Consider the following 26,018-nt stretch of genomic DNA (forward strand, 5'->3'; position numbering starts at 1 on the left):
TCAAAACAAAATACTCCAGCCTTCTTGCCCGTATTGTTCTTTCCTTGAAGTCTCAGAATCAGCTGTTCTTTGACCCTCCTCATGCTTCACAAATCCCTCCCTGGACTAAAGTCACTCGTGTGTCATTTCTCACTGGCCCTGTTAAACTGATCTGCACCCTGGGAAGGGAAGCTCTGTCCCGTGCAGGGTCTCAGTGGTTCCTCAGTCAGAAAAGTGACCCCTGTTTTAGTACTTTTTTTTAATGTAAAAAGATTTGTGTTTGTCCGTTATATAAATAAAACCCACAGTTCTGTTGGTGAAATTTTCTTTCTATTAAAGAAATGAAAGAGAAAAGTCATCATTAGTAAAATACTGTATGAAAAAGCAAAATGAATGATAACACCCCCATATTATTTGGGGGTAACCTATGTCTGTATGTTGTAGATTCCTTGTGGCTTATTTAGGAATACTGAAGAGTTATCATGAGATACAAAATTTTTCATGAAATAAATGAAGATTTTCAGAAGCAGTTATATGACTGCACTTTATTCTTCATTGTTACCACTGTTCTCTCATGCTCTGTTCCAAAGTTAATTATATATTTGAAGGTAAACAAAAAAAAATTTTTTTGGCTTTAAAACTTTTAAGGGTATTGGCCCAATTATTTTAGTCAAATATTTGCCAACTGCATATGTTAAGGAAAACTTATGCTTAAAACTTTTTGCCATTCTTCATATGCTTTAAAAAGTTTATTTGGTAATTGCATTTAATTGGACAATAAGCTTTAGTTGCTATTTTGTCAAATTAAAGCCTGTAAGGCCATGTCAGAATTACTGGCCAATTAATTATACCACCTTAAGAACCTGTTTGGCCTGGGAATCTAATTTACAAAAGTGACTTATTAACTGTTGGATGATTTTGCCACCCGCACCTGGACTCCTGCACACCATGTTTTATCCAGTACTCATTGGACCATGATAGCATAGTTATGATACCATGGCTTAGTACATCAGTCCTCATTGTTCTTGGATTTCATATTTGCAAATCTACCTACTTAACTAAATGTGTTGGTAACCCCAAGATCAGTACAGTGATTTTATGGTCACTCATGTGTGGGATAAGGGTGGAATTTGAGTTGCCCAACTATGTTCCCAGCTGAGGTTGAACATGGTGACAAACCTTCTTATTTCACATCTCATTGTCTAAACATCTTTTTTGCCGTCCATTTAGTGCCACATATTCTGCATTTTTGTTCTTTTAGTTGGCAGTTTCTCTGTTTAAAATGGCTCCACGTGTAGTGCCGAAGTGTTGTCAAATATTTCTAAGTGCAGGAGAACCTTGATGTACCCTATGGAGAAAATACTGTGTTAAGTAAGCTTCATTCAGACTTGAGTCATAGTGCTGCTGGCTAAAACTTCAGTGTTAATAAATCAACAATATACTTATTAAATAAGGCATCTTTAAACAGAAACACACATAAATCAAGGTTATGTATTGATAGGTTAATGACGCTATGTGGCCAGAGGCTTGCAGGAACCCAGCCTTGTATTAGCTCTAGCAGCAATGGTTCTGTATTCTCTCTCTCTCTGTCTTTTTTGTTTGTTTGTTTGTTTTAGCATAGTCCATTGCAATGTTACAATTTCTGGTATACAGCACAGTTTTCCAGTGATGCATATACACACATGTATTTGTTTTCATATGCTTTTTCATTAAAGGTTATTATAAGATTGAATATAGTCCCCTGTGCTATACAGATGAAATTTGATTTTTTAAATCTATTTTTATATATAATGTCTAACATTTGCAAATCTCAAACTCCCAAATTTATCCCTTCTCACTCCCTTTCCCCTAGTAACCATAATATTGTTTACTATGTCTGTTGAGTCTGTTTCTCTTTTGTAGATGAGTCCATTAGTGTCCCTTTTTTTTTTTTTTAAGATTCCACACATGAGTGATATCATATGGTATTTTTCTTTCTCTTTCTGGCTTACTTCATTTAGAATGATGATCTCTAGGGTTCATCCATGTTGCTGCAAATGTGGCATTTTATTCTTTCTTATGGCTGAGTAGTATTCCATTGTATAAATGTACCACAACTTCTTTATCCAGTCACCTATCACTGGACATGTAGGTTGCGTCCATGTCTTGACTATTGTAAATAGTGCTGCTATGAACATTGGGGTGCATGTATCTTCTCGAATTAAAAGTTCCCTCCAGACATACGCCCAGGAGTGGGATTGCTGGATCATATGGTAACTCTGTTTTCAGTTTTTTGAGGAATCTCCATGCTGTTTTCCATAATGGCTGCACCAAACTACATTCCTACCAGCAGTGTAGGAGGGTTCCCGTTTCTCCACAGCCTCTCCAGCATTTATCATTCGTGGACTTTAGAGTAATGGCCATTCTGACTGGTGTGAGGTGATACTTCATTGAAGTTTTGATTTGTATTTCTCTGATAATTAGTGATATTGAGCATTTTTTCATGTGCCTATTGGCCATTCATACGTCTTCATTGGAGAGATGCTGGTTTAGGTCTTCTGACCATTTTTTGATTGGGTTTTTTTGTTGTTGTTAAGTTGTATGAGCTGTTTATATATTCTGGAAATAAAGCCTTCGTCAGTCACATCATTTGCAAATATTTTCTCCCATTTCGTGGGTTATCTTTTTGTTTTGTTTATGATTTCCTTTGCTGTGCAACAGCTTATGAGTTTAATTAGGTCCCATTTGTTAATTTTTGCTCCCTATTTCCATTGCCTGGCTAGACTGCCCTAGGAGAACATTGCTAGGATTTATGTCAGAGAATGTTTTGCGTATGTTTTCTTCTAGGAGGTTTATAGTGTCTTGTTTTGTATTTAAGTCTTCAAGCCATTTTGAGTTAATCTAGTGTTGCTGGCAACCTTATAGAACATAATCAGTGTGAATAATGAAAATTGACTGTATTATTGTTAAATGTAGGGCTTTGATGTCAGTATGGTTTTAAGTTTTAAACATTTTGTTCTCATTTGTAAATTGTGGTCTGCATCTTTAGGACTGATGAAGTACTTTCCTAAGCAAGGTATGATTGTCCTTCTCAATCTACTGCTCTTTTAATGCAGCCTCATAGGATCTAGGGTTAGATTGGGTAGTGAAAAAACATCCCTGGGACAGAGGAAAGTCTTTGATTTTTAGGAAATACAAGTTTTCCAAATAGGCAAGTATTTTATTGGATTGTATTTTAGTATCTTAATAAAAATGTAGGTTCTCCTAGGGGGTATTTTCAATATCTATTGTCACCAAGAGTTTGATTTAAATAATAATAATTTAATGAATAGATGAAATTACACCTTAAATCCAGAACCTAGAAGGCAGTATCTTTTTTCTATAAACACTGCATTATTTTAAATAAAACTTTAATACTTGGCCTTCTCATATTCTTTGTTTTAATGGCATTCATTTCATATTTTAAACATGTATGTATGAAATCTGAAATCAGAACTGTCTAAAAACTTTTCCAGGGTTCTTTGTGTTTATAGGGTTGTTACTGTTTTTGTGTTGGCTTTTGCTTCTACTGCCTTGTCCTCTTAAATTTCTTAACATGTTTTTCTCTGTGAGTTATATACTACTGGAGAACTCAGGTATTTGATACTTTTAGGGAATTTTAAAGCAACATAAAATATTTTTTCTAAAATTCATGAAACTGATAGTTGCACGTCATGAATTTAAGCCCTGCTTCTGCGATCTTTCAGCTTAGTTAAAGGAAGTCATTTAACTCTTTTGATGAGTTAAGAACAGACCGAATGCCCTGGAAATCCACTGTGGTTTAGAAATTACAAGACTTGATGCTGTTACAGAATCCAAACTCATTCTGCTCACGACACGACAAGCCAGTAAATCAGGAGACAAGGTGTTGGGACAAGGAATGGTGACTTTATTTGAAAAGCCAGCAGACCAAGAAGATGGCAGACTGATGTTTTGGAGGACCATCTTACTCCAGGCAGAATTCAGGCTCCTTTTCTACTGAAAAGGGGAGGGCGTGTGATTGGTTGTTGCAGACTTCTTGGTGTAGGAATTCTTTGTTCTTATTGCTGTCCATGTGGGTCAGGTCATGGTGCCTCTGTAAAACCTCTAACAAAACAAATGTTATTTTTTATTCTGCAACTTGTTATCTTTATATAGGTGCAAACGTGTTAATATCCTTAAAGGTCAGAGCTTGAGAATAGGTTCTCCTGTATATTTCAAGCTAAAGGCAACATTGTTTTACAAAAGGTGCAGAGCTAGCAAGACTGAGCCTAGAAAACAGGGCACAGGGTTAAAACCAAAGAAACAGATCTAATACGGAGTCAGATTCTTTTCTGTTACAATGCTTGAGTATGAATTAATACGTTATTTCAGAGGAATCAAAAAGCTTTTTTCCTCTCACCTCGTCTTCAGTTTTCTTGTCTCCTGGCCCGTGGGCCCTGAGTTTAATGGTGACTGATAGAGGGTTAGAATCCAGTTCCTTTTCTCAACTGTGTGACCTTGGAAACTACTGAGTTGATTTCCTCTTAATACATCTGTTCAGTTTACCAAACCTCTTTGAAAGCCCCTGTTACTAGGCCCTTTGATAGGCACCAAGGGTACAGAGATGAAAAGAAACCATCCCTCTGACCTTAATCTCAGTTTCTAATCCAATAGAGAAGATAGACAAATAACAAGTCATTGTAGTAGAGTGTCAGAATAGAAGAGATATGTATCAGATGGGGGGTGGGGATTGTTTGTTTTGCACATCTCAAAAAGCAGGGTTAATTCTTTGATTCTGTTTGAGTAGCTAAGAAAATAGAAGAGAAGTTGCTCCTTGCCCAGAGTTGTGAAGAATGACTAGTAGTTTACCAGGTCCAAGTGTGGAAATTGCACACAGGCAGAGCAGGGGCGTTTCCAAATGCTCACTGGCATAAAGGAACATGGTATGTTCAGAAAACTTAAGAAGTATTGCATATAGCCAAAACACAGGATGTCTGTTTAGGTGCCAGATTTTGGAGGGTTCTATTTGTATGCTATGATGGGGAACTTTTAAAACATATTATAAAAATTCAAATACACAAAAGGAGAACATAATATAATGAAGGACACTGACGTCAAAAAGGAAATTGATATTTTGCCTACATTTTCCTCTAGGAGGTTTATTGTATCTTGTCTTATGTTTAAGGAATACTGCTCAGCCATAAACACCTGGTGAACTTAGGATACGGCAACATAACGCCATTTGCAGCAACATGGATGCTCCTAGAGAATGTCATTCTAAGTAAAGTAAGCCAGAAAGAGAAAGAAAAATACCATATGAGATCACTTATATGTGGAATCAAAAAAAAAAAAGCATAAATACAAAACAGAAATAGACTCACAGACACAGAACACAAACTTGTGGTTGCCAAGGGGGCGGGGGGGTGGGAAGAGATAGACTGGAATTTCAAAACTGTAGAATAGATAAACAAGATTATACTGTATAGCACAGGGAAATACATACAAGATCTTATGGTAGCTCACAGAGAAAAAAATGTGACAATGAATATATATATGTTCATGTATAACAGAAAAATTGTGCTCTACACTGGAATTTGACACAACATTGTAAAATGATTATAAATCAATAAAAAATGTTCAAATAAAATAAGAACTTAGAAATAAAAAAAAAGGAAATTGATATGGGAGTGGCTAGCTGGCACTGGCACTTTGAGTGACTGGCAAATTGTGAGGAAGTAGTAAAAATTTCTTTACTTCCGTTGCTTATGTGTGGTGTTCTTGCTTCCCGTTAGCCTAACTCTTGTGCAACTTGCATTATCTCCATCCTAAGTTCACCAGGCAAATAGAACTTTAACTTTGTTGGAAAGAGAACCTACTTTTCTTACGGGCGTTAGTATATGGATACTCATCCTATTTATCCCTATTAGCTTATAAGCCCTTTGAGAGCAGAAGGTATGTATTCATTTGAGGGTCTTATTTTCACCAGCTAATTCAGAGCTTTGCACAGAATAGATACGCTATACATATTTATTAAACTGAATTAAGTTTCTGGCTTCTCTTTTGCTTGGTGTTTGTTCACCTCAGAGGTCAACTGTGGGTATATGTATTTCACATCACCTCTCTTCTCCAGTTTCTCCCAGAAAACAAGCTGTTTTCCCTCTCTTGCCTTTCAAACAGCACACTTAGGAACTTTGTTGGAATTTTTTTTATAACAGGTTATGTTTGATGTTTCAAATTAATTCTGTTTGGAGGCCACTAAAATGAATTGGAGCATTTAGAAGTGCGTTTAGAAAATAAGAATTACAAGTAGTTGGGGGATCATATTATAAACCTGACCTTTGCTTCTGCTTTCTCCCTCTCCAGGGCCTGCTCTCCTTTCTGAGTGCCCCGCTCATAGGCGCTCTGTCTGATGTGTGGGGGAGGAAGCCCTTTCTCCTCTGCACTGTCTTCTTCACCTGCTTCCCAATTCCACTGATGAAAATCAGCCCCTGGTGAGTGGCTTGGCCCTCCATCATGACTGTCTCTTTTGGGTCACACGTGAACAGTACATCTGCAGAACACCTTTTAACCATTTCAGAGCAATAGTACCTGTTTTCATTTGAACTCTTTGGTAATACAGAAAGCCAGTAGGCAGTTGCCATCATGCCCATTTTATAAATGGGGAAATGAAGACATAGAATTAAGTCAAAGATAAGTTACTTAGGTGAAGAAACAGGAGTAAAATATGTCTCTAAAGGCGGCTGTTTTTGCCAGGAGGTAAGTTACAGGGTTGGGTCCTGGGAGGGGGCTGTAGTGCCTCAACCGTGGCTCGTTTGACCCTGCACATGTGTTGTTTTTGTCAGCTCATTGCTCTAGGGCACTGGCATGAACATAGTTTATATAGAAAGGCAGGAGGCACTTTTGTGTGTACTTTATTAAGACCAGTCGCTTATTCTAAATCGTAATACGAATTTTAGTTCTCATTTTTCCATGATCAATAGGGAAAGAATAGTTAGCTCTTCCCTTCCAGTTTTCATGCTGCTGCCTCTGTTACTTATTTGACCGATGAATTACGTTACGTCAAAGTGATGACTGTGTACCTGTCTTCCTCATGTATATAAAGGAAATGTAATGTTTCATCATCAAGTATTAAGCTAGCTTTCGGGTTGAAAAATACTTGCTCCTATTTTGTTTAGAGATTTTCCTTTTTTAAATCAGGGTTGAATGTCACATTTTATTAGACGCCTTTTGCATGAATGGTGATCAGTTGAACTTTCTCCTTAGATCTGTTACCATGATGAATTATATTAATGTATTTCTAATATTGAAACATCCTTATGTCCTAGGATTAAACCCTACTTTTTGATCTTTGAGATTGTGTTTGCTAATATTTTAACCAGATTTTTTTAAGCTTTTATGTATATGAAAGAAATTTTTAATCTTAATTACATTAATTTTTAAAATATTTTCTGCTTATGTATTTATGCCTTTTTTCTTAGCTAATGCTAGGAAATTTAGAAAGTTTTTATTACTGTTCTGGCTACCTTTAAAACTATGGCTTTAATGAATACCCCTTACTCTTTCATTTTTTTAAACTGCATATACTGACACCCCTTGAGCAATGACAGAATTAGTATGTTTCTACTTCTTCCTGTTCATGATGATTATGATTTTATTATAATCAATTTTTGTTTTTAAATATACATGCATTTTTAAATTTTATTTTTTGGTTTACAGTCTTTGCATGGTATCCTTGACTCTGGTTATAAACGTATGTATATGTTACCTCTCTTACGGGTACTTACAGTCATCTTTTTATAGGTGGTATTTTGCGATGATTTCCATGTCTGGAGTCTTCTCAGTCACGTTCTCTGTGATATTTGCCTATGTAGCTGACATCACGCAGGCGCATGAGCGAAGTACAGCTTACGGATGGGTAAGATAACATTATGTTTTTTAACCAGAGAAATAAATTACTAAAAATGCACTGGAAATTGAGACTTAAAATAAGTGTTAAATATTGGCTTACATAAAAGAAAATCTAAAGCAATTGAAATTTAAAAAGAGACTTATGAGAAGTTAAAAATAATAAGATAGAAATTGCTAGTAATTTATTCTCTGCTTTTAGGATTGGAAGATTGGCAGGAATGTGTGAGTTGTCAGTTGCAAAGTTTTTTTAAAATTGTTGCAACTTGTTTCTTGTTAGCTGATCCCTTGAGGAACCATAAACAGTAAACAGGTGCTAAGATCGTAAGTCTCTGGGCACCTAATCAGCATTGGAGAGGCAACAGAACCTCAGCCATGTTAATCCATTGTTACTGTATTGCTCATTGTGTGACTCAGGCACTAAGTTGCGACATGGTACCGCAGGAAAAAATCATTCATTCAGTAGATAACTGTTGAGTGCATAACAAAAGTTATAGGAAATCTTCTTACAGGATAATTGAGTATTAGACACATCACTTGTAGTTTTCTTAGGCAAGATAATGGCATTGTGGTTATGTAGGAGAAGAGAGACCAGTAGAAGATGGCAGCCTGAAGCCCTTTAGTTTAGAGTTCACAACTCTGAGAACTGCTTAAGTGGTTCATGGGGAAAAGACGACAGGTGAGCATTTGTGGGTATGTGTTCAATGCGTGAACCTGTTGGGGCATGTAGGTGTTGTACAGGAAAAATGTCCCCTTTTTCCCTTCAGGTTCTTTGGCTAGCATAATAATTAAGTTTACATAGGACAGATTAACAGGAGAAAAACATTTAATTTTGTATGTATAGGAGTCCCACAAAGACATGAGAGACTCAAGGGCAATCAAGTAATTGGGGCTAATTAACCATCCTGAGCTAAGGAGGAAAGAGGGTAGGGGCCTGGGGCTCCAAAGGAGAGGAAGACAGTTCACAGGAAGATGAGAAGAGCAAATAAGCACCTGGTGCACAGATGTCTGCCTGCCCCGCGGGTAAGCCATTCTGCTGGAGAGCTACCTTTGGAGTTGTCCCTCCTCCCAGTGTAGGCCGCCTCTCTAAATTCTTTTAGGCTGTTAAGGAAAAGGTTAAAAAGTGTTTCCTGCGTCTCCTGGGTCTTAACTGCTTTCAGCTCGAAACAGTCCACGTGCCAAAATGGCACATTTTGGGGTGGCTTATTCTGCCTTCAGTGTGCATTGTGCTGTTTTCTCAACTTTCCTGTGTTTAAAATGTTTATAGTAAGAAGGTAGAAGAAGAAAGATGATCTGGCTAAGTTGTTGAGTAGATTGAGGGGGGTTGAATGCCAGAAACTCAGGTTACATCTCCCCTGAGTCTCATTCTTTATTTTAAATGCCACTTCCTGAAAGATAGTAATTAGTCAATTCAGTGTTGACTGACTGAATCGTATGAATCAGTGATGGACCTGTAAGTCGGTTAACTGCTCTTCCACAGCACACAACAGCAGTTTTTACTTTGTTGAATTTAGATATCAGCAGTTTAAAAACACCTCCTTTGACCCCACTTGCCCTCTAGCTACTGCCTGCTCTCTCCTTCCTTCCCTTTTTCCCCTCCTCCACCCAGTGTCTCTCTTGTCATGTCCTAAAACAGGGCATCTCCAGAGAGCTGTGGAAGGGACAGAGGGAGAAGCAGATAGGAAGGCTTCAGAGAAGGCAGGTTGTTCAGGGTGGGCCCTTAAGGGCGGATGCGGAGTTGAGGGGTGCCGAAGCCTCGTTTATCCTGCTGGGGCGGCTTTTCTCAGCAGTGTGGAAAATACACATTGAGATGCTCATTTTCTCCAATTTTATTAATTGTTGTTCCTTGCTTTCACCAGAAAAATCATTTGCAAAGCTGTTGCGCTAAGCAGCAGTACTTAACGATCTCAGAGAGAGAGAGTTCTGGAACCAGAGGGATCAGGACTTAGTTCCCCTGTCTCTTGCTCAGTTCTTCATTTGTAAAATGGCAGTTACAATGATGTCTGTTCGCAGGGATGTTGAGAGATGTTAGTGAGAGGAGCTCCCTGCGGAAGTGTGCCCTCTCAGCCACCACGTGAGCCTGCCTGGACTTGTTCACAGGACTCAGGATTTGGCCAGTGATTAACCTTTACATTTACCTCTGACTGTCAGGAGTTGAGATGACAAAACTGAAAAGAGAAAAAGAAAAAAAGCTTGAAGTCTCCCTCTCTTACAGATATAGGAAGATTTATTGCCAATTAATTACAAGATCGTCAGTCAAGTCCAGCTGGAACTCTGAGGAGCATTTTGAGATCCGCTGAAGAATATTTATGTACACCTTCCTTACTGAAACTCCTCCAGTAAACCAAGAAAAGTGGTCATTCTTTCAGTGGCTGCAGTAATGAAACTATATGAAGTGACTTAACGCTCATTGAGACTGTTGTGGTGAAGTCATCCTTTAGATTTGCTCCTCAGAGTTATATGAGTGTTAAGTGAAAGAGGGATTTCGATAAATTCACAAACGAAGCAAGTTGGCTGCTTTGAGTTTTAAGAAAGACAACATTTTACATAGAATTTCATGGAGTCATAGAGCCCAGAAAACCATTTATTCATTCAGCAAGTATTGATTGAGCATCGGCTAGTTGAGAGTTACGTAGCTAATGAAATAGAACGACTAGGAAACCGCTGCTGCTCCCTGTCCCCTTCTGATATTTAAAACTTTTATTTCCATATTCCACGTGATTAAATTGGCTCCCAGAATATTCATTATTATATATTTTAATAACAGATCTTCCCACTAAACTTGTGGTTTCTCACTATTGCTATATTTATGTGATAGTTCTGTTTTACTTTTTGCGTACTTGAAGAAATTAAACTAATCTTTCAAGTGCTGTGCCCACTTCAGGGTACCACTAAGAGAAGGGAGGGAGGAAGATGAGGGTATTATAGGTGGGTATTAGCAGAGGGAAGGATGGCTGGAGGAAATCCTGAGCACCGTAGGACCTATCCAGATGGAGCTGTGTTAGGAAGGGAGTTTGGACCTGCCCCTCAGTGTCTGAGACCATTTGCTCTGCGGTACCTTCTAAGTTATGAGCCTTTCAGCTCTTCAGATACATAGACTTGTAAATTATAGTGCACATTTCTTCCTCTGTTTTGCAAGACTTAGAGTCTCATCAAGGTTTCGTTTCTGCTTTTGGTAGTTTCAGGTTTTCTCTGTGGCAATTTACAAATATTTGAATTACAGAAATACCACAAAATAGGGCACTTCTTCCTCAGAGCAGTATTGCAGGGTACGTTACATGGATGGGAAAGATGAATTTAAAAGTTTACCATGGTTTGGAGTGCATCATTTATTAATGAACATGAATCTCATAATCAAGTCATTCTTTCTCCTTTGCATCTGAAGCAGTTACTGTAACCCCTTTGAATTTGTAGGGGAGTGTAGTAGAAGGCAGTCATTTTCTACTCAAAACTGAAGTATCAAGTGTGTTTTTATATATTAAATTATTGTTATATAGATAATAACTTAATTTCATTGCTCTTAATGACCAAATCTTGAGTTACTGAACAATCTTTATCTTAGAAAATGTCCAATTGTATAGAACAGAATTATGATAGTAGAGTCTTTTTGACTCCATAATGTCTTTTTGATCTGCAATGAAATAAATGATTGAGTGTTTTCTTCTGTCTACTCCATGATCTTTAGGTCGTTTGCACTTGGAATGCTGTGGAATTACAAAAAGCAGCTTCAGCTGAAATTTAGAAGCTTTAAGGCTGACTGTGCATTTTAGTGAGAAAGATTAATTTCAGAGATTGAAAAAAGGCTTCTAGTCCTTGTCATCTATGTGCACTTAAGACATTACTTCTTTATTTGTACATTGAGTCATAGTGTTTTCTCAGTGTACATAGTCATTTGATAAGGATTAAGATAAGGGAATACTCTTACGAGTAAATGAATGGATGACTCATTTCATGCAGATATGATATTGTTAGTATTAGCACCTGAGGACCCCGCAGCAGTACTGCCATGGCACATTGAGGACGCCACAGCCATGCTCCCCTAGAACTTAAGGATACTGTGACAGTGCTCCCAAAGTTGTTTGCATGACATTGCAGTTCATCATGTAGTTACGTGATTGCCTTGATCTTCTTAGATAACTTGAAAAAACCCAAAGGGCAGGAGCTCTGTCTTCTTAATTATCTGGCACATAGTAAGCACTCAATAAATACTGAACCAAGGAATTCCCATTCCCCAAATTAAAATTCTCTATAACCCCACTTTATCCCCAGAAAAAAATTTTTTTAACTTTTGGTTTTTTATAGTATTTTTGGTTTAATACTAATTTCAGATACATTGTATTTTTACATTGTGGGGGCGGCACATAACGGATGAATGAAGAATGGCATTGGCTAGCCAGGAATCATCATTTCAATCATAATGCTTTCTGTAGTTTCTATTAAAAACCATTAGAAGTTTAGATGACCACTTATAAATGTGCTTTTGACACCCATTGGAGACTGTCCATTTCAGCTTAGGAACATTCAGATTACAGTCCAAAATAAAGGGAGCATTCTACCTGCTCGTGGGAAAGAGTGAAGCAGCTCCACATGGATTCCAGTTGCAGGTGTGGTCATTTGGCTGTGTGGTCTCTGCTATTAGGTGGAGGTTGGGGGTGACAGCATGAAGGAGATCCCCAGCCCAGGGGCCTCTCATTAAAAAGCTCCGATGTCTCTCTAAACAGATTTTTTTTTTTTGAAATTTTTTTATAGCCTTTTCTAAGACTGTCAGGGATTTTTTTCCCCCTCTTGGTGCTAGTAAAGTGGTCACCAAAAGGATGAAATGGTGAAGATAGTACATGTTTTTGGAAGATGAAATTATGAAGTTAAACTTGCACAGTCCCTGAGTTATTTGTAGACATTTATCATCAGCCCTGCAGAAATGTTTTTTATACCTTTCTCTCTACATCCCCATTCCCCAGTTAGACTAAAGCGTGTATGTTTATTTATGGGGAAGGTTTAACAGTTTTTATTTCTAATAGGATCCTCCTCTTTTTCACTCATAGCTTTCTAGAATATCTCCAATTAGTTAATTGTGAACAAATCCTTAAAACAAAATTACTTAAATTCTCTTTCATTCTTAAAAGTTGTATGCAACTGAATCCTTTTGTCTTTTTAAAGCCAAGGGAAGGATGGCTTTAGGTATGCACCTGTGAAACCCTGGATGAGAACAGGAGCATAGGTGTGCACCTGCAGCATAGGGGACCCTGGGTGAGAGTGTGCTTTTTCCATAGGTCTCAGCCACATTTGCAGCCAGTCTGGTCAGCAGCCCAGCTATTGGCGCATTGCTCTCTGCCAGTTACGGAGACAGCCTCGTTGTGCTGGTGGCCACAGTGGTGGCTCTTCTGGACATCTGCTTCATCTTGTTGGCTGTTCCAGAATCTCTGCCAGAGAAGATGAGACCTCTTTCCTGGGGAGCTCAGATTTCGTGGAGACAAGCAGATCCTTTTGCGGTAAATACAAACACTAAAACATTTACTTTCTTACATACATCTTTCTGAGCCATGTAAATAAAAGAACATTTCTGCAGCCTCAAGCATCCTAGCAGTTGTTGATCATTTTTTTTCTCCAGTAAAAATAGAAAAAATTTAATTGCTAAGTAAGGGACTGAGGTAGGCTGTACACCAAGGAGTATATATAATTCATACTTCTTAAATCCAGCATGTGGTTATCATAAGGGAAGGGACAAGAAATTCTTGTCTGGTTAATTCCTGATGAAGGCTTGAGAAGGAAGTTTTTTTATTTCTTTTTGCACAGTTTTCATCCCTTTTTTTTTTTAAACAAAATAAATGAATGTAGCCATTTGAAGTGGTTGTTTTCATTCACTTAAATTCAAAAGTGTTAAATGCATTTGAACTGACTGAAGTAGTTATTTTTAAGTTGTTAATATACACCCACTTTGAACAGAGATTTTAAACTTATCTTTTACAAATTGGATTCTTTGTTTTCTATTTTTTTGTTTGTTTTTTGGCATAGGGGAATTCCATTAACAACGAAAAAAAGTGCTGAGAAAAAGAATCTTCCCTCTCTATCTGGTTTGAAATTGTTCTTGAAGGAAATATGTGCAGAAAAAAACAACCAGTGATTTGATTTTTGCTTTTTATCCCCTAAGTTTATCTTTTAGGAAAAACACATATAACAAAAGTAACCCATGAGAAATTCTTTTCTAAAAAGTTCCCTCAGTGCATGAGCTGGGGACCCTGCTCTTTCTGTTTGTGCTATGATGTCAGACATCAAGAAATAGGTGTGGTGCTCGCTTCGACAGCACATATACTGAAATCAGAATGATACAGAAAAGCTTAGCATGGCCCCCCGCGCAAGGATGACACACAAATTTGTGAAGCGTTCCATATTTTTCTGACTATACTTCAACAAAATAAAAAACATAGAAAAAAAAAAGAAAGAAATAGATGTGGAGAGAAGAAAACCAGGAGTGGAGCCAGTGAGACGTCTGACCTTGTCACGTGGCAGTCAGTCTACACATGGAAACCCTCTGTGAAACAGAACTGTTGTGGCTTACTTTTCAGGACTGTTGTGAGGATTGCAGTGAATATATGTAAATTAACCAGTCCCGTGTCTGGTGTATAGCAAGGTCCCAATAGACATTGGCTGCTTTTGCTTTTAATTATATGAAGGTTACAATTATGATGACGTAAAATGCACTGCAGCTCTCTCCACTCCATGGACCACTTCTGGTGCACCTTTGGTCTACTCAAACATCTTATGTAGAGAGGAATGTAAGGAGTTTGGAGAAGGTTGTGACATTCAAAAAGTTGTTACTGGTCAGAGAATCTTGTCACTGACCCCATGGCTGGAGCATATTTATTTGGCTACCAGTTTTACAGGCAAATTTAATATTAACATTTTAAAGAATAGAGTCAATTTTTGTGTAATGAAAACTCTGTACTGTTTATGGCTTTAAGGGAGTTGTATTGTGAATGAAAGAGAGAGATGAGATTTTCTTAAGAGGTTCCAGAGCAGTATTTTTTAGGGTCTGTTCATGGTTTGTTCAGGGTCTGTCTCAGGATGTGATCCAGTATTGTTAACAAAGATAAGCAAGTGTTTTTAAAAAAAAGAGGGAGAGAAAGAGAGAAAGCTGTAATATTTGAAACATACATCTCTAGAACTAGGACTTGTAACCTCCTTAGAGAGATGATAGATTTAATGTTAATGTTCATTTTGTTTTATAATTCAATCCATGCATCTTTTGTTATTCCCCCTTAAGAGATCAAAACAAGCCAATATCCCTGAATATCAGTGACATTAGTATCTATTTGCTTTTTATGTGTTTCTCTTTCTGCTTATTCCTAGTCACTGAAGAAAGTGGGAAAAGATTCTACCGTCTTGCTAATCTGCATCACCGTTTTCCTTTCATACCTCCCTGAAGCTGGACAGTATTCAAGTTTTTTCCTCTATCTCAGGCAGGTGGGTAGTAGGTGCCTAGTAGCTTTTGAACATGAGGAAAATCAAAGTTTGGGATCTATCTAAAGGTATTTTGGGGAGAGCAGTGCAGACGAAAAAAATGTGTTAACTTGCTTCTAGTTACAAATGTAGGTGCTGACATAGTCGTCAGGAGACCTTTAGTGCTACATGTTTTAAAATACAATAAATGTTTACTGTGGAAAACATTTCCTTGAGAATTAGAAACAGAATTTGTTTTTAATAATACCCATTGAATTTCACTAAGAAGTGAAGTTTATTTCAGAAACACCCTGACCCCTGAGTCTGCTCACAGCCAGCTTGCTGAGCCACCTAATGGCCAGAGCTCAGTACCACTGAGACTTCGAGGTGCTCACAAGCAATCGTCAGAATAATCTTTTCATGCTTCTGATTATTTTCTCTTTAAAAATTTATACTTTGTCCCTCCAAAAGGCATCTGACTTAAGGCAATTTAAAAAAAAAAGTTTCCTATTCCAGCTGCTACTTCAGACCTCTGGGATGGCTAAGACCTGATTCGCCTTCCAGTGCAATCCTGCTTTGGTCTCTTACTGGTTTCACTGGAAGACCTTCTCCTAATGGTTTACTCCACTTTGTCAGAGCAGGCCTCCTCTTAGATAAATTCCTTTCTTTTTAGAGATAGTTTTAAATGCGATTTGTTAAATTCGCCACTCTCATAGCTTTCCTAAGAGTAGGAGAGTATAATATTTTATATGATAGTGTGTCTCTAAGTGAAACTTTTTTTTCAAGCATTTTTACTTGTTTTGCTTGTTTATAGTGGGTGAGTACTGGAGATTTAGAAGGAAAAGTGGTGAGATAATGTGCTTAATATAGAAAATTATATATGCATTTGTAATGAAATTATACATTAAATTGCATTAAATGTGTATTTAATGTAGAAAATAATATAGGAAAAATGAGAAACCCCAAGGGAAAAAGTGAAAAAATTTGTCTTCGTCCTTCATGCGGATAATAAACAACTGTGAATATTTTCTTTTTTATCTTTTTCCTATACTTATGCTTATGTCACCACCACCACCAACAGCTGCAACAAATCAGAATCATTCTGTTATGTTGTATTTGTGTTCGCTTTTTAGAGCTCACACACAATCAACACATACATATTTTAGTTTAAACTGTATTTATTTGTAAATCATGTATTTGATAAGGAATTTGTATCCAGCATTTTTGTAGAACTTTACTCAATAATAAAAAGACAAATGCCCCAACTGAAAACGTAGGCAAAGGATTCTGAGCACATATTTCTCCAAGAAAGATACACAAATGGCCAATAAGCACGTGAAAGGCCACTTAACATCATTAGCCATCAAGGAAATGCAAATCAAAACAGTAATGCTTCACTTTACACCTGCTAAGATGGCTGTAACCAGAAAGGGAGAGAAATGGGGACCCTCATACATGCTGGTGGGAATGCAGAACGGGGCAGCCACTGACAAACAGTCTGGTAGCTCCTCAAAGTGTTCAACATAGGGTTCCCAGCAAATCTATTCCCAGGTACATAGCCAAGAGAATCGAAAGCACCTATCTGCACAGAAACTCTGACACAAATTACTATTCATAGTAGTCAAAAAGTAGAAACAACCAATATGCCTATGAACTGATGAAACAGATCAACAAATGTGATATATCCATTCAATGAAACATTATTTGGCAGTGAAGCACTGATACGTGCTACAGTGTGAGTGAGCTTTGAAAACATCATGCTAAGTGAAAGGAGCCAGGACCGTATATTGTATGACTCCATTTGTATGAAGTGCTCAGAATAAATATATCCATAGACAGGAAGTAGACTCCTGGCTGGGTGGCAGGGTGGGTTGGGGAAATGGGACTCCTACTGGGGTACCATGCGTCTCTGAGGAGTGATGAGGTCTTCTAAAAGTGATCATGGTGATAATTGCCCAGCTCTGTGAATATTCTCAAAGTATTGAATTGTAACACTTATAATGGATGAATGGTATGTATTTAAATTCCATTTCAGTAAACCTGTTTTAAAAATGTATTTACAAATTAAGCTGAGAAATAGATTCCAATTTTTAAAAATTTCATTTGATTAGAGAGTAATATAGAATATTATTTTGGGAACAAGAGGTTCTAGCTCTAACTCTTAATAGCTGATTGTGTGACTTAAATAAAGTAAGCCAGTAATTTATGAAATGTGAAGAATGTATACACTAATTCCTAAAGTTTTTTTCTGAATTTTATAGAATTTCAATAGAGGGCAAATTAACTTTAAAAACTTGGTATTTAAAACTTTAAAAGCTTTAGGCATTTCAGAGCTGCTCTTAAAGCTAAAAGGCTTAGAAATCACTGCCAGCTAACTTTGGCTGCTCATTTCAATCACCATGAAAACTTTAAAATGTACCTGTGTCTGGGCCCAGAGAGTCTGATTTAATTGTTCTCAAGTGAGTTCCAGTGTCTCATTTCTCCGCTTTCCCCTCTTCACTCCTCTCTCCTTCTCTGTTGCCCACGTGATTTTAGTGTTGAGCCAAAGCTGAGAGCCACTGACTTTGCCAATGAGCATATTCTGTGTTGACAGCATGAAAAATCAGATAATTTGCTTCACATTCTTTCGATAAACTTTGTATTTGTCTCTTGGTGGGTTGGAGATGGGGAGGGATATGAAAATAATAGCCTATAACTGAAAATATTGTATTACTATTTAATATTTGTCAAATTAAGTTGTGCCTGCTTGTAAGGGTTTCTTATAAAAGATTCAGCTGTACTGGTTAAATAGGTTCAACTTTGAGCACTGTCTAAATTTGCCATTGTCAAGGTTTTATGAACTTGCCTCAGTTTTATTCTATGGCTTTAATAGAACATGACATTTCTTACTATTTTTATGATATCTGTATTACAAAGTGTTTTCATTTCCACAGATCATAGGTTTTGGATCTATTAAAATTACAGCATTCATAGCTATGGTAGGAATTCTGTCTATTGTGGCTCAGGTGAGTGTCATTTTTACCCATCTTTTTTTTTTTAAACGTTTGTAATCCAAAAAAACTGTATCTGTGGTACAGCATCATACCTAGTAAACTGATAAACTGACCTACATACAGTCCATAGAACTATTCCATTTTTAATAGAATCTTGAGGTTGTGATTTAGAGGGAATTTAATACAGCTTGTCAGTACTTCAATACTTGTTACCTCTAATGGGTCAATTCAGCAAATAAAAATTTGCTTTTACAACCACCAGCCACAATCTAACTGCAGATATTGCAGAATTAACCAGAAGGTTGTTTGAATGGTATTTTGATGTTGAAAAGTAGTGAAAGCAAAAAACAGAAATGAAAATTCATCACTATTAAAATACTTGCTATCCCCGGGGCTGAAGAAATGCGGTAAGTCAGTGCATAAGAATGTATGTAAACAGGATTTAGTAAACATCCCCATCTGTCATAACTATAGGACCACAAAGGGCAGGGCATGTGTTCTTTAAATTAATTTATTGATGTGCTTAGGTGCATTCACTGTATGGGACTGCCTGGAGGCCACTTCCCTGAAGCAGCTACGTGCTGCTTTAACACATGGGAAGGTCAAGTGGAGCACTGCCTTGTGGTAACTCCCCCAAGGAGAAATGAGAAGGCTGCAGAACTGTTTGGCCCAAAAACTACAATTGATAAGGCTTGTAGGAATGCATCAAACCAAAGGCCTTTTTTTTTTTAAGCTGAATCAGCAAATGTAAATTATGTTAAATTTCAAGTTGCCTAGGATTTTTTTTTTTTATTAACTGTGGTTAGTCAGTTATCCCACATTCATTTTTTATCCTATGCCTTTTCCGAATATCTCAACTAATTTTTTAAGACAGTATATGTTAAAATCACATTTGTATCAATCCAACTTTGTGAAACTGTGAACCCCATCAAAAATCTCACATATTCTGTAAAGGGGGTTGCTATTCACTGGTGGTTAAGTGACTGGCCTTTCTCCAAAGAGACTGAGTGAGGCCTGTGCTTCTCAATCCAGTAACTGTTGAAGGGCTGTGATGACCTTTTGTGAAGTGCTAAGCACCAGATAAACAGGTTTGTGGCTAGGCTCGAGGCCCTTAGCCCATGTCAGTCTGAGGAGGCCCTGATGCTTCACCCCTTAGAGCTATGTCAGTGCTGCATTGTCTGCAAGGTCCCAGGTCAGGTGGTCTGCCCTTAGAGGTCCTTGGTTCCGTCTCTGTGTGCATGATTCTCAGGATTACCCTTTTTGCTTTGCAGACTGTCTTTCTCACCATCTTGATGAGATCATTAGGCAATAAGAACACTGTCCTCCTTGGTTTGGGCTTCCAGATGCTCCAGTTAGCCTGGTACGGTTTTGGATCTCAGCCATGGTGAGCATCTCCCCTGGATTCTCATGAACTAACAGATAGGTATATCTTTTAGAGGAGCTCAAGTTAGTTGAGTGTGATATGAAGGAAGCAGGAGTTATTTTACTGGCATAGTATATTCAGCATTTCAAAAACTGTTTGGACTTGATTTGGGAAAAGGTAGAGCTAGACAATTTAGGATTATTTGGGAAGATTGCCTTCACCTCAACTGGCTTTCAGTGAGTTGTTAACTTTAAATTGAATGTATATATATCTTCCTCTGACTGCCCCCCAAAAAAGTTTTAAGTCTGATTCTTAAACACACTTGTCAGATTCGAGAGACACCACATATAGTCAAAAACAAAGCAAGAAGACAAGGAAAAATGACTGATTATGACAAGGTTTACTGTCATAATGAGCTGAGTGACTTTGGATAGTCCACATAGCCTTCAGAATATAAAGCATATGAGTTAGATGAACACTAGGATCTCTTCCAAAATCCTATGTACCTTGAGGCAGTTATTACTCCTTTAACATATTAGTCTCCCATAAAGACAGGAAGGAAGGTCAAATTAAGCCCCGTGGAATAAGAAGAAATAAAGAATTTTGAGTACTATTTTGTTATGTGGCAAGTCTCCCTGTGTGCCTGGTTACCAAATACTAAGAGTTCGTATCTCGATTTTAAATATTTGAGTTGGTCCCCATTTTGCGATCATAAATGGACAGCATAATTTAGAAAAATACGATATCCTTAAGGCGGTCAGTGGTTGGTTCTTCTTGTTCTTTGAAATCTTAATTTCAGTCACATGAACATTGGTTTGGTAGCTGGTTCAAACTCATGCTACCTTAAAAAGATTGTGTCATTGTCAAAGGTTCCTCCTTTTAAGTAAGGGCATGCATCTCATCCCCAAGACAGCTTGGCCAAGAAGATTTTAAGCCCAGTTGGGGCCTCGCTTTCCTCATACTCACGTTTAATACTGACACACACGTAGGTCCCTTTCACTGAGGAAAGGACAGAGGTCTAAAGGAAGCAGCCTGGAAGTCCGCAGGATGTTGTCTTGACCTTCAGGTCTGTTTTTTCTGTTGGTGGCACACAATACTTTGTTGAGAGTTAGCAAACTGAGCAACTCAAGGGCAGTATGGAGGTAAGCCTTTGAGAAGTACAAAGAAAAAAGTGGAAAATTGGTGGGAGAAATGTGGTATTTATAGAAAAGAGAAAAATCCTTTTGAAGTTCATTGAGCTTCTATCTAAAAATGGTAATAGGGAAAGCCAGGAAGAAGAACAGATTTTGACAGGGAGAAAATAAAAAATGAAACGTTCCCAGCCAGTGAAGGCAGTGCGATGTATATAACCTTCCAGGTTAAAACATAAATAAATCCATTTTTAAAGAGAGAAAAAATAAGTAGAACTTAACACAACAAAACAAAGAATTTTGTGCTTTTGCCATTGCTTATGCTGTGAACAGCAGGCCCCCTGGGGCTGGCCTGCCCCCTGACCACAGCCTGGCCTGTCATTGCAGGATGATGTGGGCAGCGGGGACCGTGGCTGCCATGTCCAGCATCACATTTCCAGCACTAAGTGCCCTCGTCTCTCGGAATGCAGAGTCAGATCAGCAAGGTGAGGTCACTGTCCCCCTCCCTGCTTTCCTCCTTCAGCAGAGGTGTCCCTGCCGGAAGCATGAGCAGCTCTGAGCCTCTCTCCATGTCTGCAGAGCAAGGGGTCACAGCCACGTGGTCCCTGCTCAACAATCATTTCTATTTGGCAAATAGGAAGATTATGTATTCCTGCCTGATTTCATCTTATATTCATATTTTCGAAATCTGGACTCAGCAGATCAGAATACTGAGAGTTACAAGTACAACTATCCATTTTCTCTTCTCAGTTTTGGCTCCTCTTTTGTGTGTTACCGTCAGAATTTACTATTAACAGATGTCTGTTAAATAATGATAGACTAGTAAAGGAATGAGTTTTTTAATCACTGTAATCACTAAAATTTCTTTAATTTGGAATCACTCAAAGTCTGCTACTCAGTTTAGGAAATGATTCTTTGAGAGGATGAAGAAAAAATAAATCTGTAGTTCTTGATAATTGGATGCAGAGTGAGAGGCAAAATGAAGATGGTTATGTAGAGAGTAGTACTGGGCTGTCTAGACTCTTTCTTGATCCTTCTTGTGACTTTGGCTTCCCTTTCAGGCAGGTCCTTCTGCCAGAATTAATGCTTCTCTGTCACTTAGTGGCTCACTTGACTGTAGTCAGAAAGTAGTGAATTTTAAAAGAAAAAAATTTGAATGTCTTTAGAGACCTTTAAAAAGTTTCAATAAAAAAATAGATTGGAAAAGATAGTTTATTCATTGCACCTATTTTTCCACATCAGAAATTAGCCATCTTATTCATATCTGCTTTTAAATAGTGTCATTTGAAGACCACAGATTCTGTGTGTCACCCTCATGATGGTAACTCGGCTGTCTGTGCAGCCTCGGGGAGGTGCTGTGGTCATCAGAAGGCAGGAGCTATCTGGGGGGATGAGCTTAGCCTTGGCATCTGACAGACACGATCCTGTCTCTCAAGGCATGAATTTTCTTTGCCTTTTTAAAATGCTTATATGTATTAATACAGGTGTTTCTAAATGTCAGCATATAAACTCATTAGAACATACTGTCTTAAGTTGAATTATATTTGACCATTTTTGACTTGCCTAAACCTCCATCTCATATGGCTCAAGCTAATTTTTTACCTGCCATGTTAAAAAAAAAAAAAAACAGCTATCTAGAAACTGGCACTTCTGGACTTTGCAGTGCAGGTGTAAGGGAGATGGACTTGGAACATGGAGATCATCGTGAGGAACAGAATCTGTCTGGAGGTGCATGTCAGGACTGCTGTGGGCTCACACATGGGCAGGGAGACAAGAGGCAAAGGGCATATTTTTAATGTAAAAGCAGCACTCAATGAGTAGAAGAGAAAAATCTCAATCCACAGAGCAGTGGAAATTGGCCCATAAATGGAGAATATTAAGATTTTTTCTTCCCACATTAAGATCTGCTGTTATGGGGGAATTCAGCCCCAAAGGGATTGCAGAAACATCACTGTCATTTCATATCAGTATAGATCTTAGGACAGGGACTGATGACAGTATTAAAAGGACATAGAAGACCAAGAAAACATTTGTGCAATGAAGTGAAAATGTGATAGCTGAAGTCCCTGCAGTCTACTTGCCTCAGCCCAGACCACTCAGTCCGGCTGACTCCGTATTTCATAACTTTTAAGAAAGTACTGGTAAATCTGCAACATGAGATGCTCTGGTGAGAAAACTGGCTCCCTTCTCCTTGTCCTGACTTAGGAGTTGCCCAGGGCATCATAACTGGGATAAGAGGACTGTGTAACGGCCTGGGGCCAGCGCTGTATGGCTTCATATTCTACGTGTTCCACGTGGAGCTGACCGAGTTGGAGCCAGAGCTGAATTCTAACAATGCTGCCCTGCAGGTAATTTGGTAATAAGTCTAATTCTATAATAGTGATTATGTCTGATTATAGCAAAATCTTCTGACCTTAAATTTGGACAGTGTTCTTACTGTTGTAGCATTACTGTTGTATTTGACAGCAGTAAGTGCTGTTTCATTGCTTACCGGGATTAAGGAGGGATCATTTCAGTGATTTAATATCTTCTGTAAAAAACTTGTCTTAGCTTTGTTCAGGTTCTGTTTTCACCTACACAGTTACTCTGATCACAATACTGTTCTCTGGTGAAGCCCAGGCCAAATAAAATATGAAATGACCTAAGATTCCAGCTAGAAATTGAGCTAGAGTATTTTTTCTACTATTTATTTGCTTCCAAGCTGTATTTAATATACGTTTCTGTATAAAACTGGAATTAATGTTCACGTACAGAGCGCATGATCTCAGGTCACAGGGTGGGGTTAGAGACAAACAGCTGTTGCTTACAAGTTTAGTTAAGCTGTTGGGGAGTGGTGCACAATGAAGTAATTAGTTGCCCCCATCATATTCCAAACCCCATACTCTTGTTAGTATTTGCCGTGACACTTAAACATTTGCTTATGAGAAAATAACTTACTTCTCAGTGGTGTGTGTTTTGGGTCATCTAAGACAAATTTTGGATTGAAAGACTAACCAAATTCTTCATCTTCATTTGTTTCCCATCAGGGAGCTGTCATCCCAGGTCCACCGTTTTTGTTTGGGGCATGTATAGTCCTTATGTCTTTTCTGGTTGCCTTATTCATCCCTGAATACAGCAAAGGCAGTGGAATTCAAAAACAGAGCAGCAGCATCAGTGGCAGCCTAACCAACAACGCCCCGGAGCGGGGCAGTGGTGAGGACATCGAGCCACTGCTGCAGGACAGCAGCATCTGGGAACTGTCTTCCTTCGAGGAGCCTGGGAATCGGTGCACTGAGCTATGAACTGCAGAAAGGGAGGCTCTGCAGACACCATCTCAGAGCCATGGGGGGGCCACACCACATGGGGACTTCATGGTGCTGGAGGGGAGATGCTTGCTAGCGGCACCGTTCAGGGCCAAGCTTGAGAAGTAACCACCTCCATCCCTCTGTCTCCCTCCCCGTCCTCCTCCTCTTCCTTTTCTACCATTCTTTTCCTTTCTGTTTATATGTGAGAACAAGATTTGAAATACTTCCCTGCATCAGTATGCAACTCTCAAAGTTATATGGAGTCTCAACTTTGAAACTCAAGTAGAAAAAGTCATCTCTGATAAAAAGGATGGCTTTACTTTAATAAGTCCAGAGTAAGCGTGCCCATGGCCTTTTTAGTAGAAGATGCAGGATTGTAGTGCAACTGCCACCTCTGGCAAAATTTGAGATTAAAAATCCCATGTTTTCTCCCTTCCTGTTCCTCTGACCTGTGCCCTTTTAGCCCGTGGGTGTTTTGTGAGTGGCTGCTTTTAAGAGTCACTCAGTATCAGGGATCTATTGCCTTTGTTCAAAGGTCAAGCAAAAATCTAGTCTACTCTCCTTTCCTTCTCTCTACTTCCTATTCTTGGCTGGAACAAAACTCAGCATATACACCTCTAGACATTAATAATATTGATCAGTGATAACCTTTACCAGATGAAGGGAAATTTTTTATAAATTCTAATCAGGAAGAATTAGCAACTCAGATTCCTGGACCTGATGTCTTAGTCAGATCCAAGGTGATTTTACCGAAGAAAAATACACTTGAAGCGTTCTGGTAGCAACATAGAAATGGGAGGGTGCTTCTAAGGAAGTTTTTAACAATGTAAACATTCCGAAGTGAGGATGAGAGTTGATAGCTGGATACCAGAGGAGTTTACATCCAAGTTTAGACTCAACGTAATGCATTATTACTATTTGCTCCAACCTACATTTCCTGTGTCCTGCTTCTCAATGTTCTCATTCATCACACCCCTGCCTTAACTGCTCTATGTAGGCATTTGTTTTCAGTCAGTCTTTATTTCCATCTGTTTATCTGCCTTTTAAATCTCATTGAGAATATGCCCAGTAAATTCCTTTCTAAAATATGATGGTTTAAGAAGCTCAGTTTCACAATGTGTCTTGCTAATTTTTTGAGATGTTTTATGGACAAAGAAAACTTTACAGATTTATATGTATTTTGCTGCACCAGTAAGTGGACCATTAACTAGGGCCCATCTTTAACAGAGCACTCCTTTGAAAGTTTTATAGGTATGAAATATATGTAGATATTCATAAGCAGTTTTAATTTTTTTGATGGGGTGCTGTGTAAATCTTGTATTTATAAATGTAATGAAGGTATTGACAAAAAATATATACAACTTTTATAAAGGATTGTGTACTGACTGAATACATTTAAAAGAAAATATATTTTGAAACCTGTTCTGCTAAGAACAAAGATAACATATCTTTTTACTATGCTGTTGGTTTTTAAGTTAAGCTTCCTAATGCATAATAAAGTTTCAGTGGATACTTTTAGGTATTTTGTGTTTCTTTAAAGCCGATAATACCATTGATCTTTGGGTTCTCCTTTGGGTGACTTTCAGCTGAAATAAGTTTTTAGTCCTTAAGCTAATGCAGAAGATATATGTATTTTCAAAGAAGTTTTATTTCAAAATCTCCCTTCAAAAAGAGATGTTTTTTTTTTTTAGTTGAAGTATGGTCAGTTTACAATGTTATATCAATTTCTGATGTACAGCATAATGTTTCAGTCATACATATACATACATATATTCATTTTCATACTTTTTCATTCTAGGTTACCACAAGGTATTGAATATAGTTCCCTGTGCTGCACAGTATAAACTTGCTGTTTATCTATTTTATATATAGTAGTTAGTATCTGCAAATTTTGGACTCCCAAATGTATCCCTTCTCACCCCCTTTCCCCCCGGTAACCATAAGTTTG

General features: G+C 38.0%; 1 protein-coding gene and 1 non-coding gene across 6 annotated transcripts in view; both read left to right on the forward strand.

Annotated features, from left to right (window-relative positions):
* The window catches only part of MFSD14B (major facilitator superfamily domain containing 14B), a 68,872-nt gene extending 43,284 nt beyond the window's left edge, over positions 1-25,588 (forward strand). For all 5 annotated transcript variants that reach the window (XM_064490057.1, XM_064490059.1, XM_064490058.1 and 2 more), the window contains 9 exons: positions 6,322-6,449; positions 7,759-7,873; positions 13,134-13,352; positions 15,211-15,324; positions 18,234-18,305; positions 19,565-19,677; positions 21,174-21,271; positions 22,992-23,134; positions 23,813-25,588. In XM_064490057.1, the coding sequence (XP_064346127.1) occupies positions 6,322-6,449; positions 7,759-7,873; positions 13,134-13,352; positions 15,211-15,324; positions 18,234-18,305; positions 19,565-19,677; positions 21,174-21,271; positions 22,992-23,134; positions 23,813-24,067 (1,257 nt within the window). In that variant the 3' untranslated portion in view covers positions 24,068-25,588. The remainder of the gene's footprint in view (positions 1-6,321; positions 6,450-7,758; positions 7,874-13,133; positions 13,353-15,210; positions 15,325-18,233; positions 18,306-19,564; positions 19,678-21,173; positions 21,272-22,991; positions 23,135-23,812) is intronic.
* On the forward strand, positions 14,149-14,256 carry LOC116151807 (U6 spliceosomal RNA). Its single transcript, XR_004135391.1, has one exon. It is a non-coding gene; the product is annotated as a U6 spliceosomal RNA (small nuclear RNA).
* Positions 25,589-26,018: the final 430 nt, after the last annotated feature.

This window comes from Camelus dromedarius, chromosome 10 (assembly GCF_036321535.1).
Source record: "Camelus dromedarius isolate mCamDro1 chromosome 10, mCamDro1.pat, whole genome shotgun sequence".
In the NCBI taxonomy this organism is placed as follows: domain Eukaryota; kingdom Metazoa; phylum Chordata; class Mammalia; order Artiodactyla; family Camelidae; genus Camelus; species Camelus dromedarius.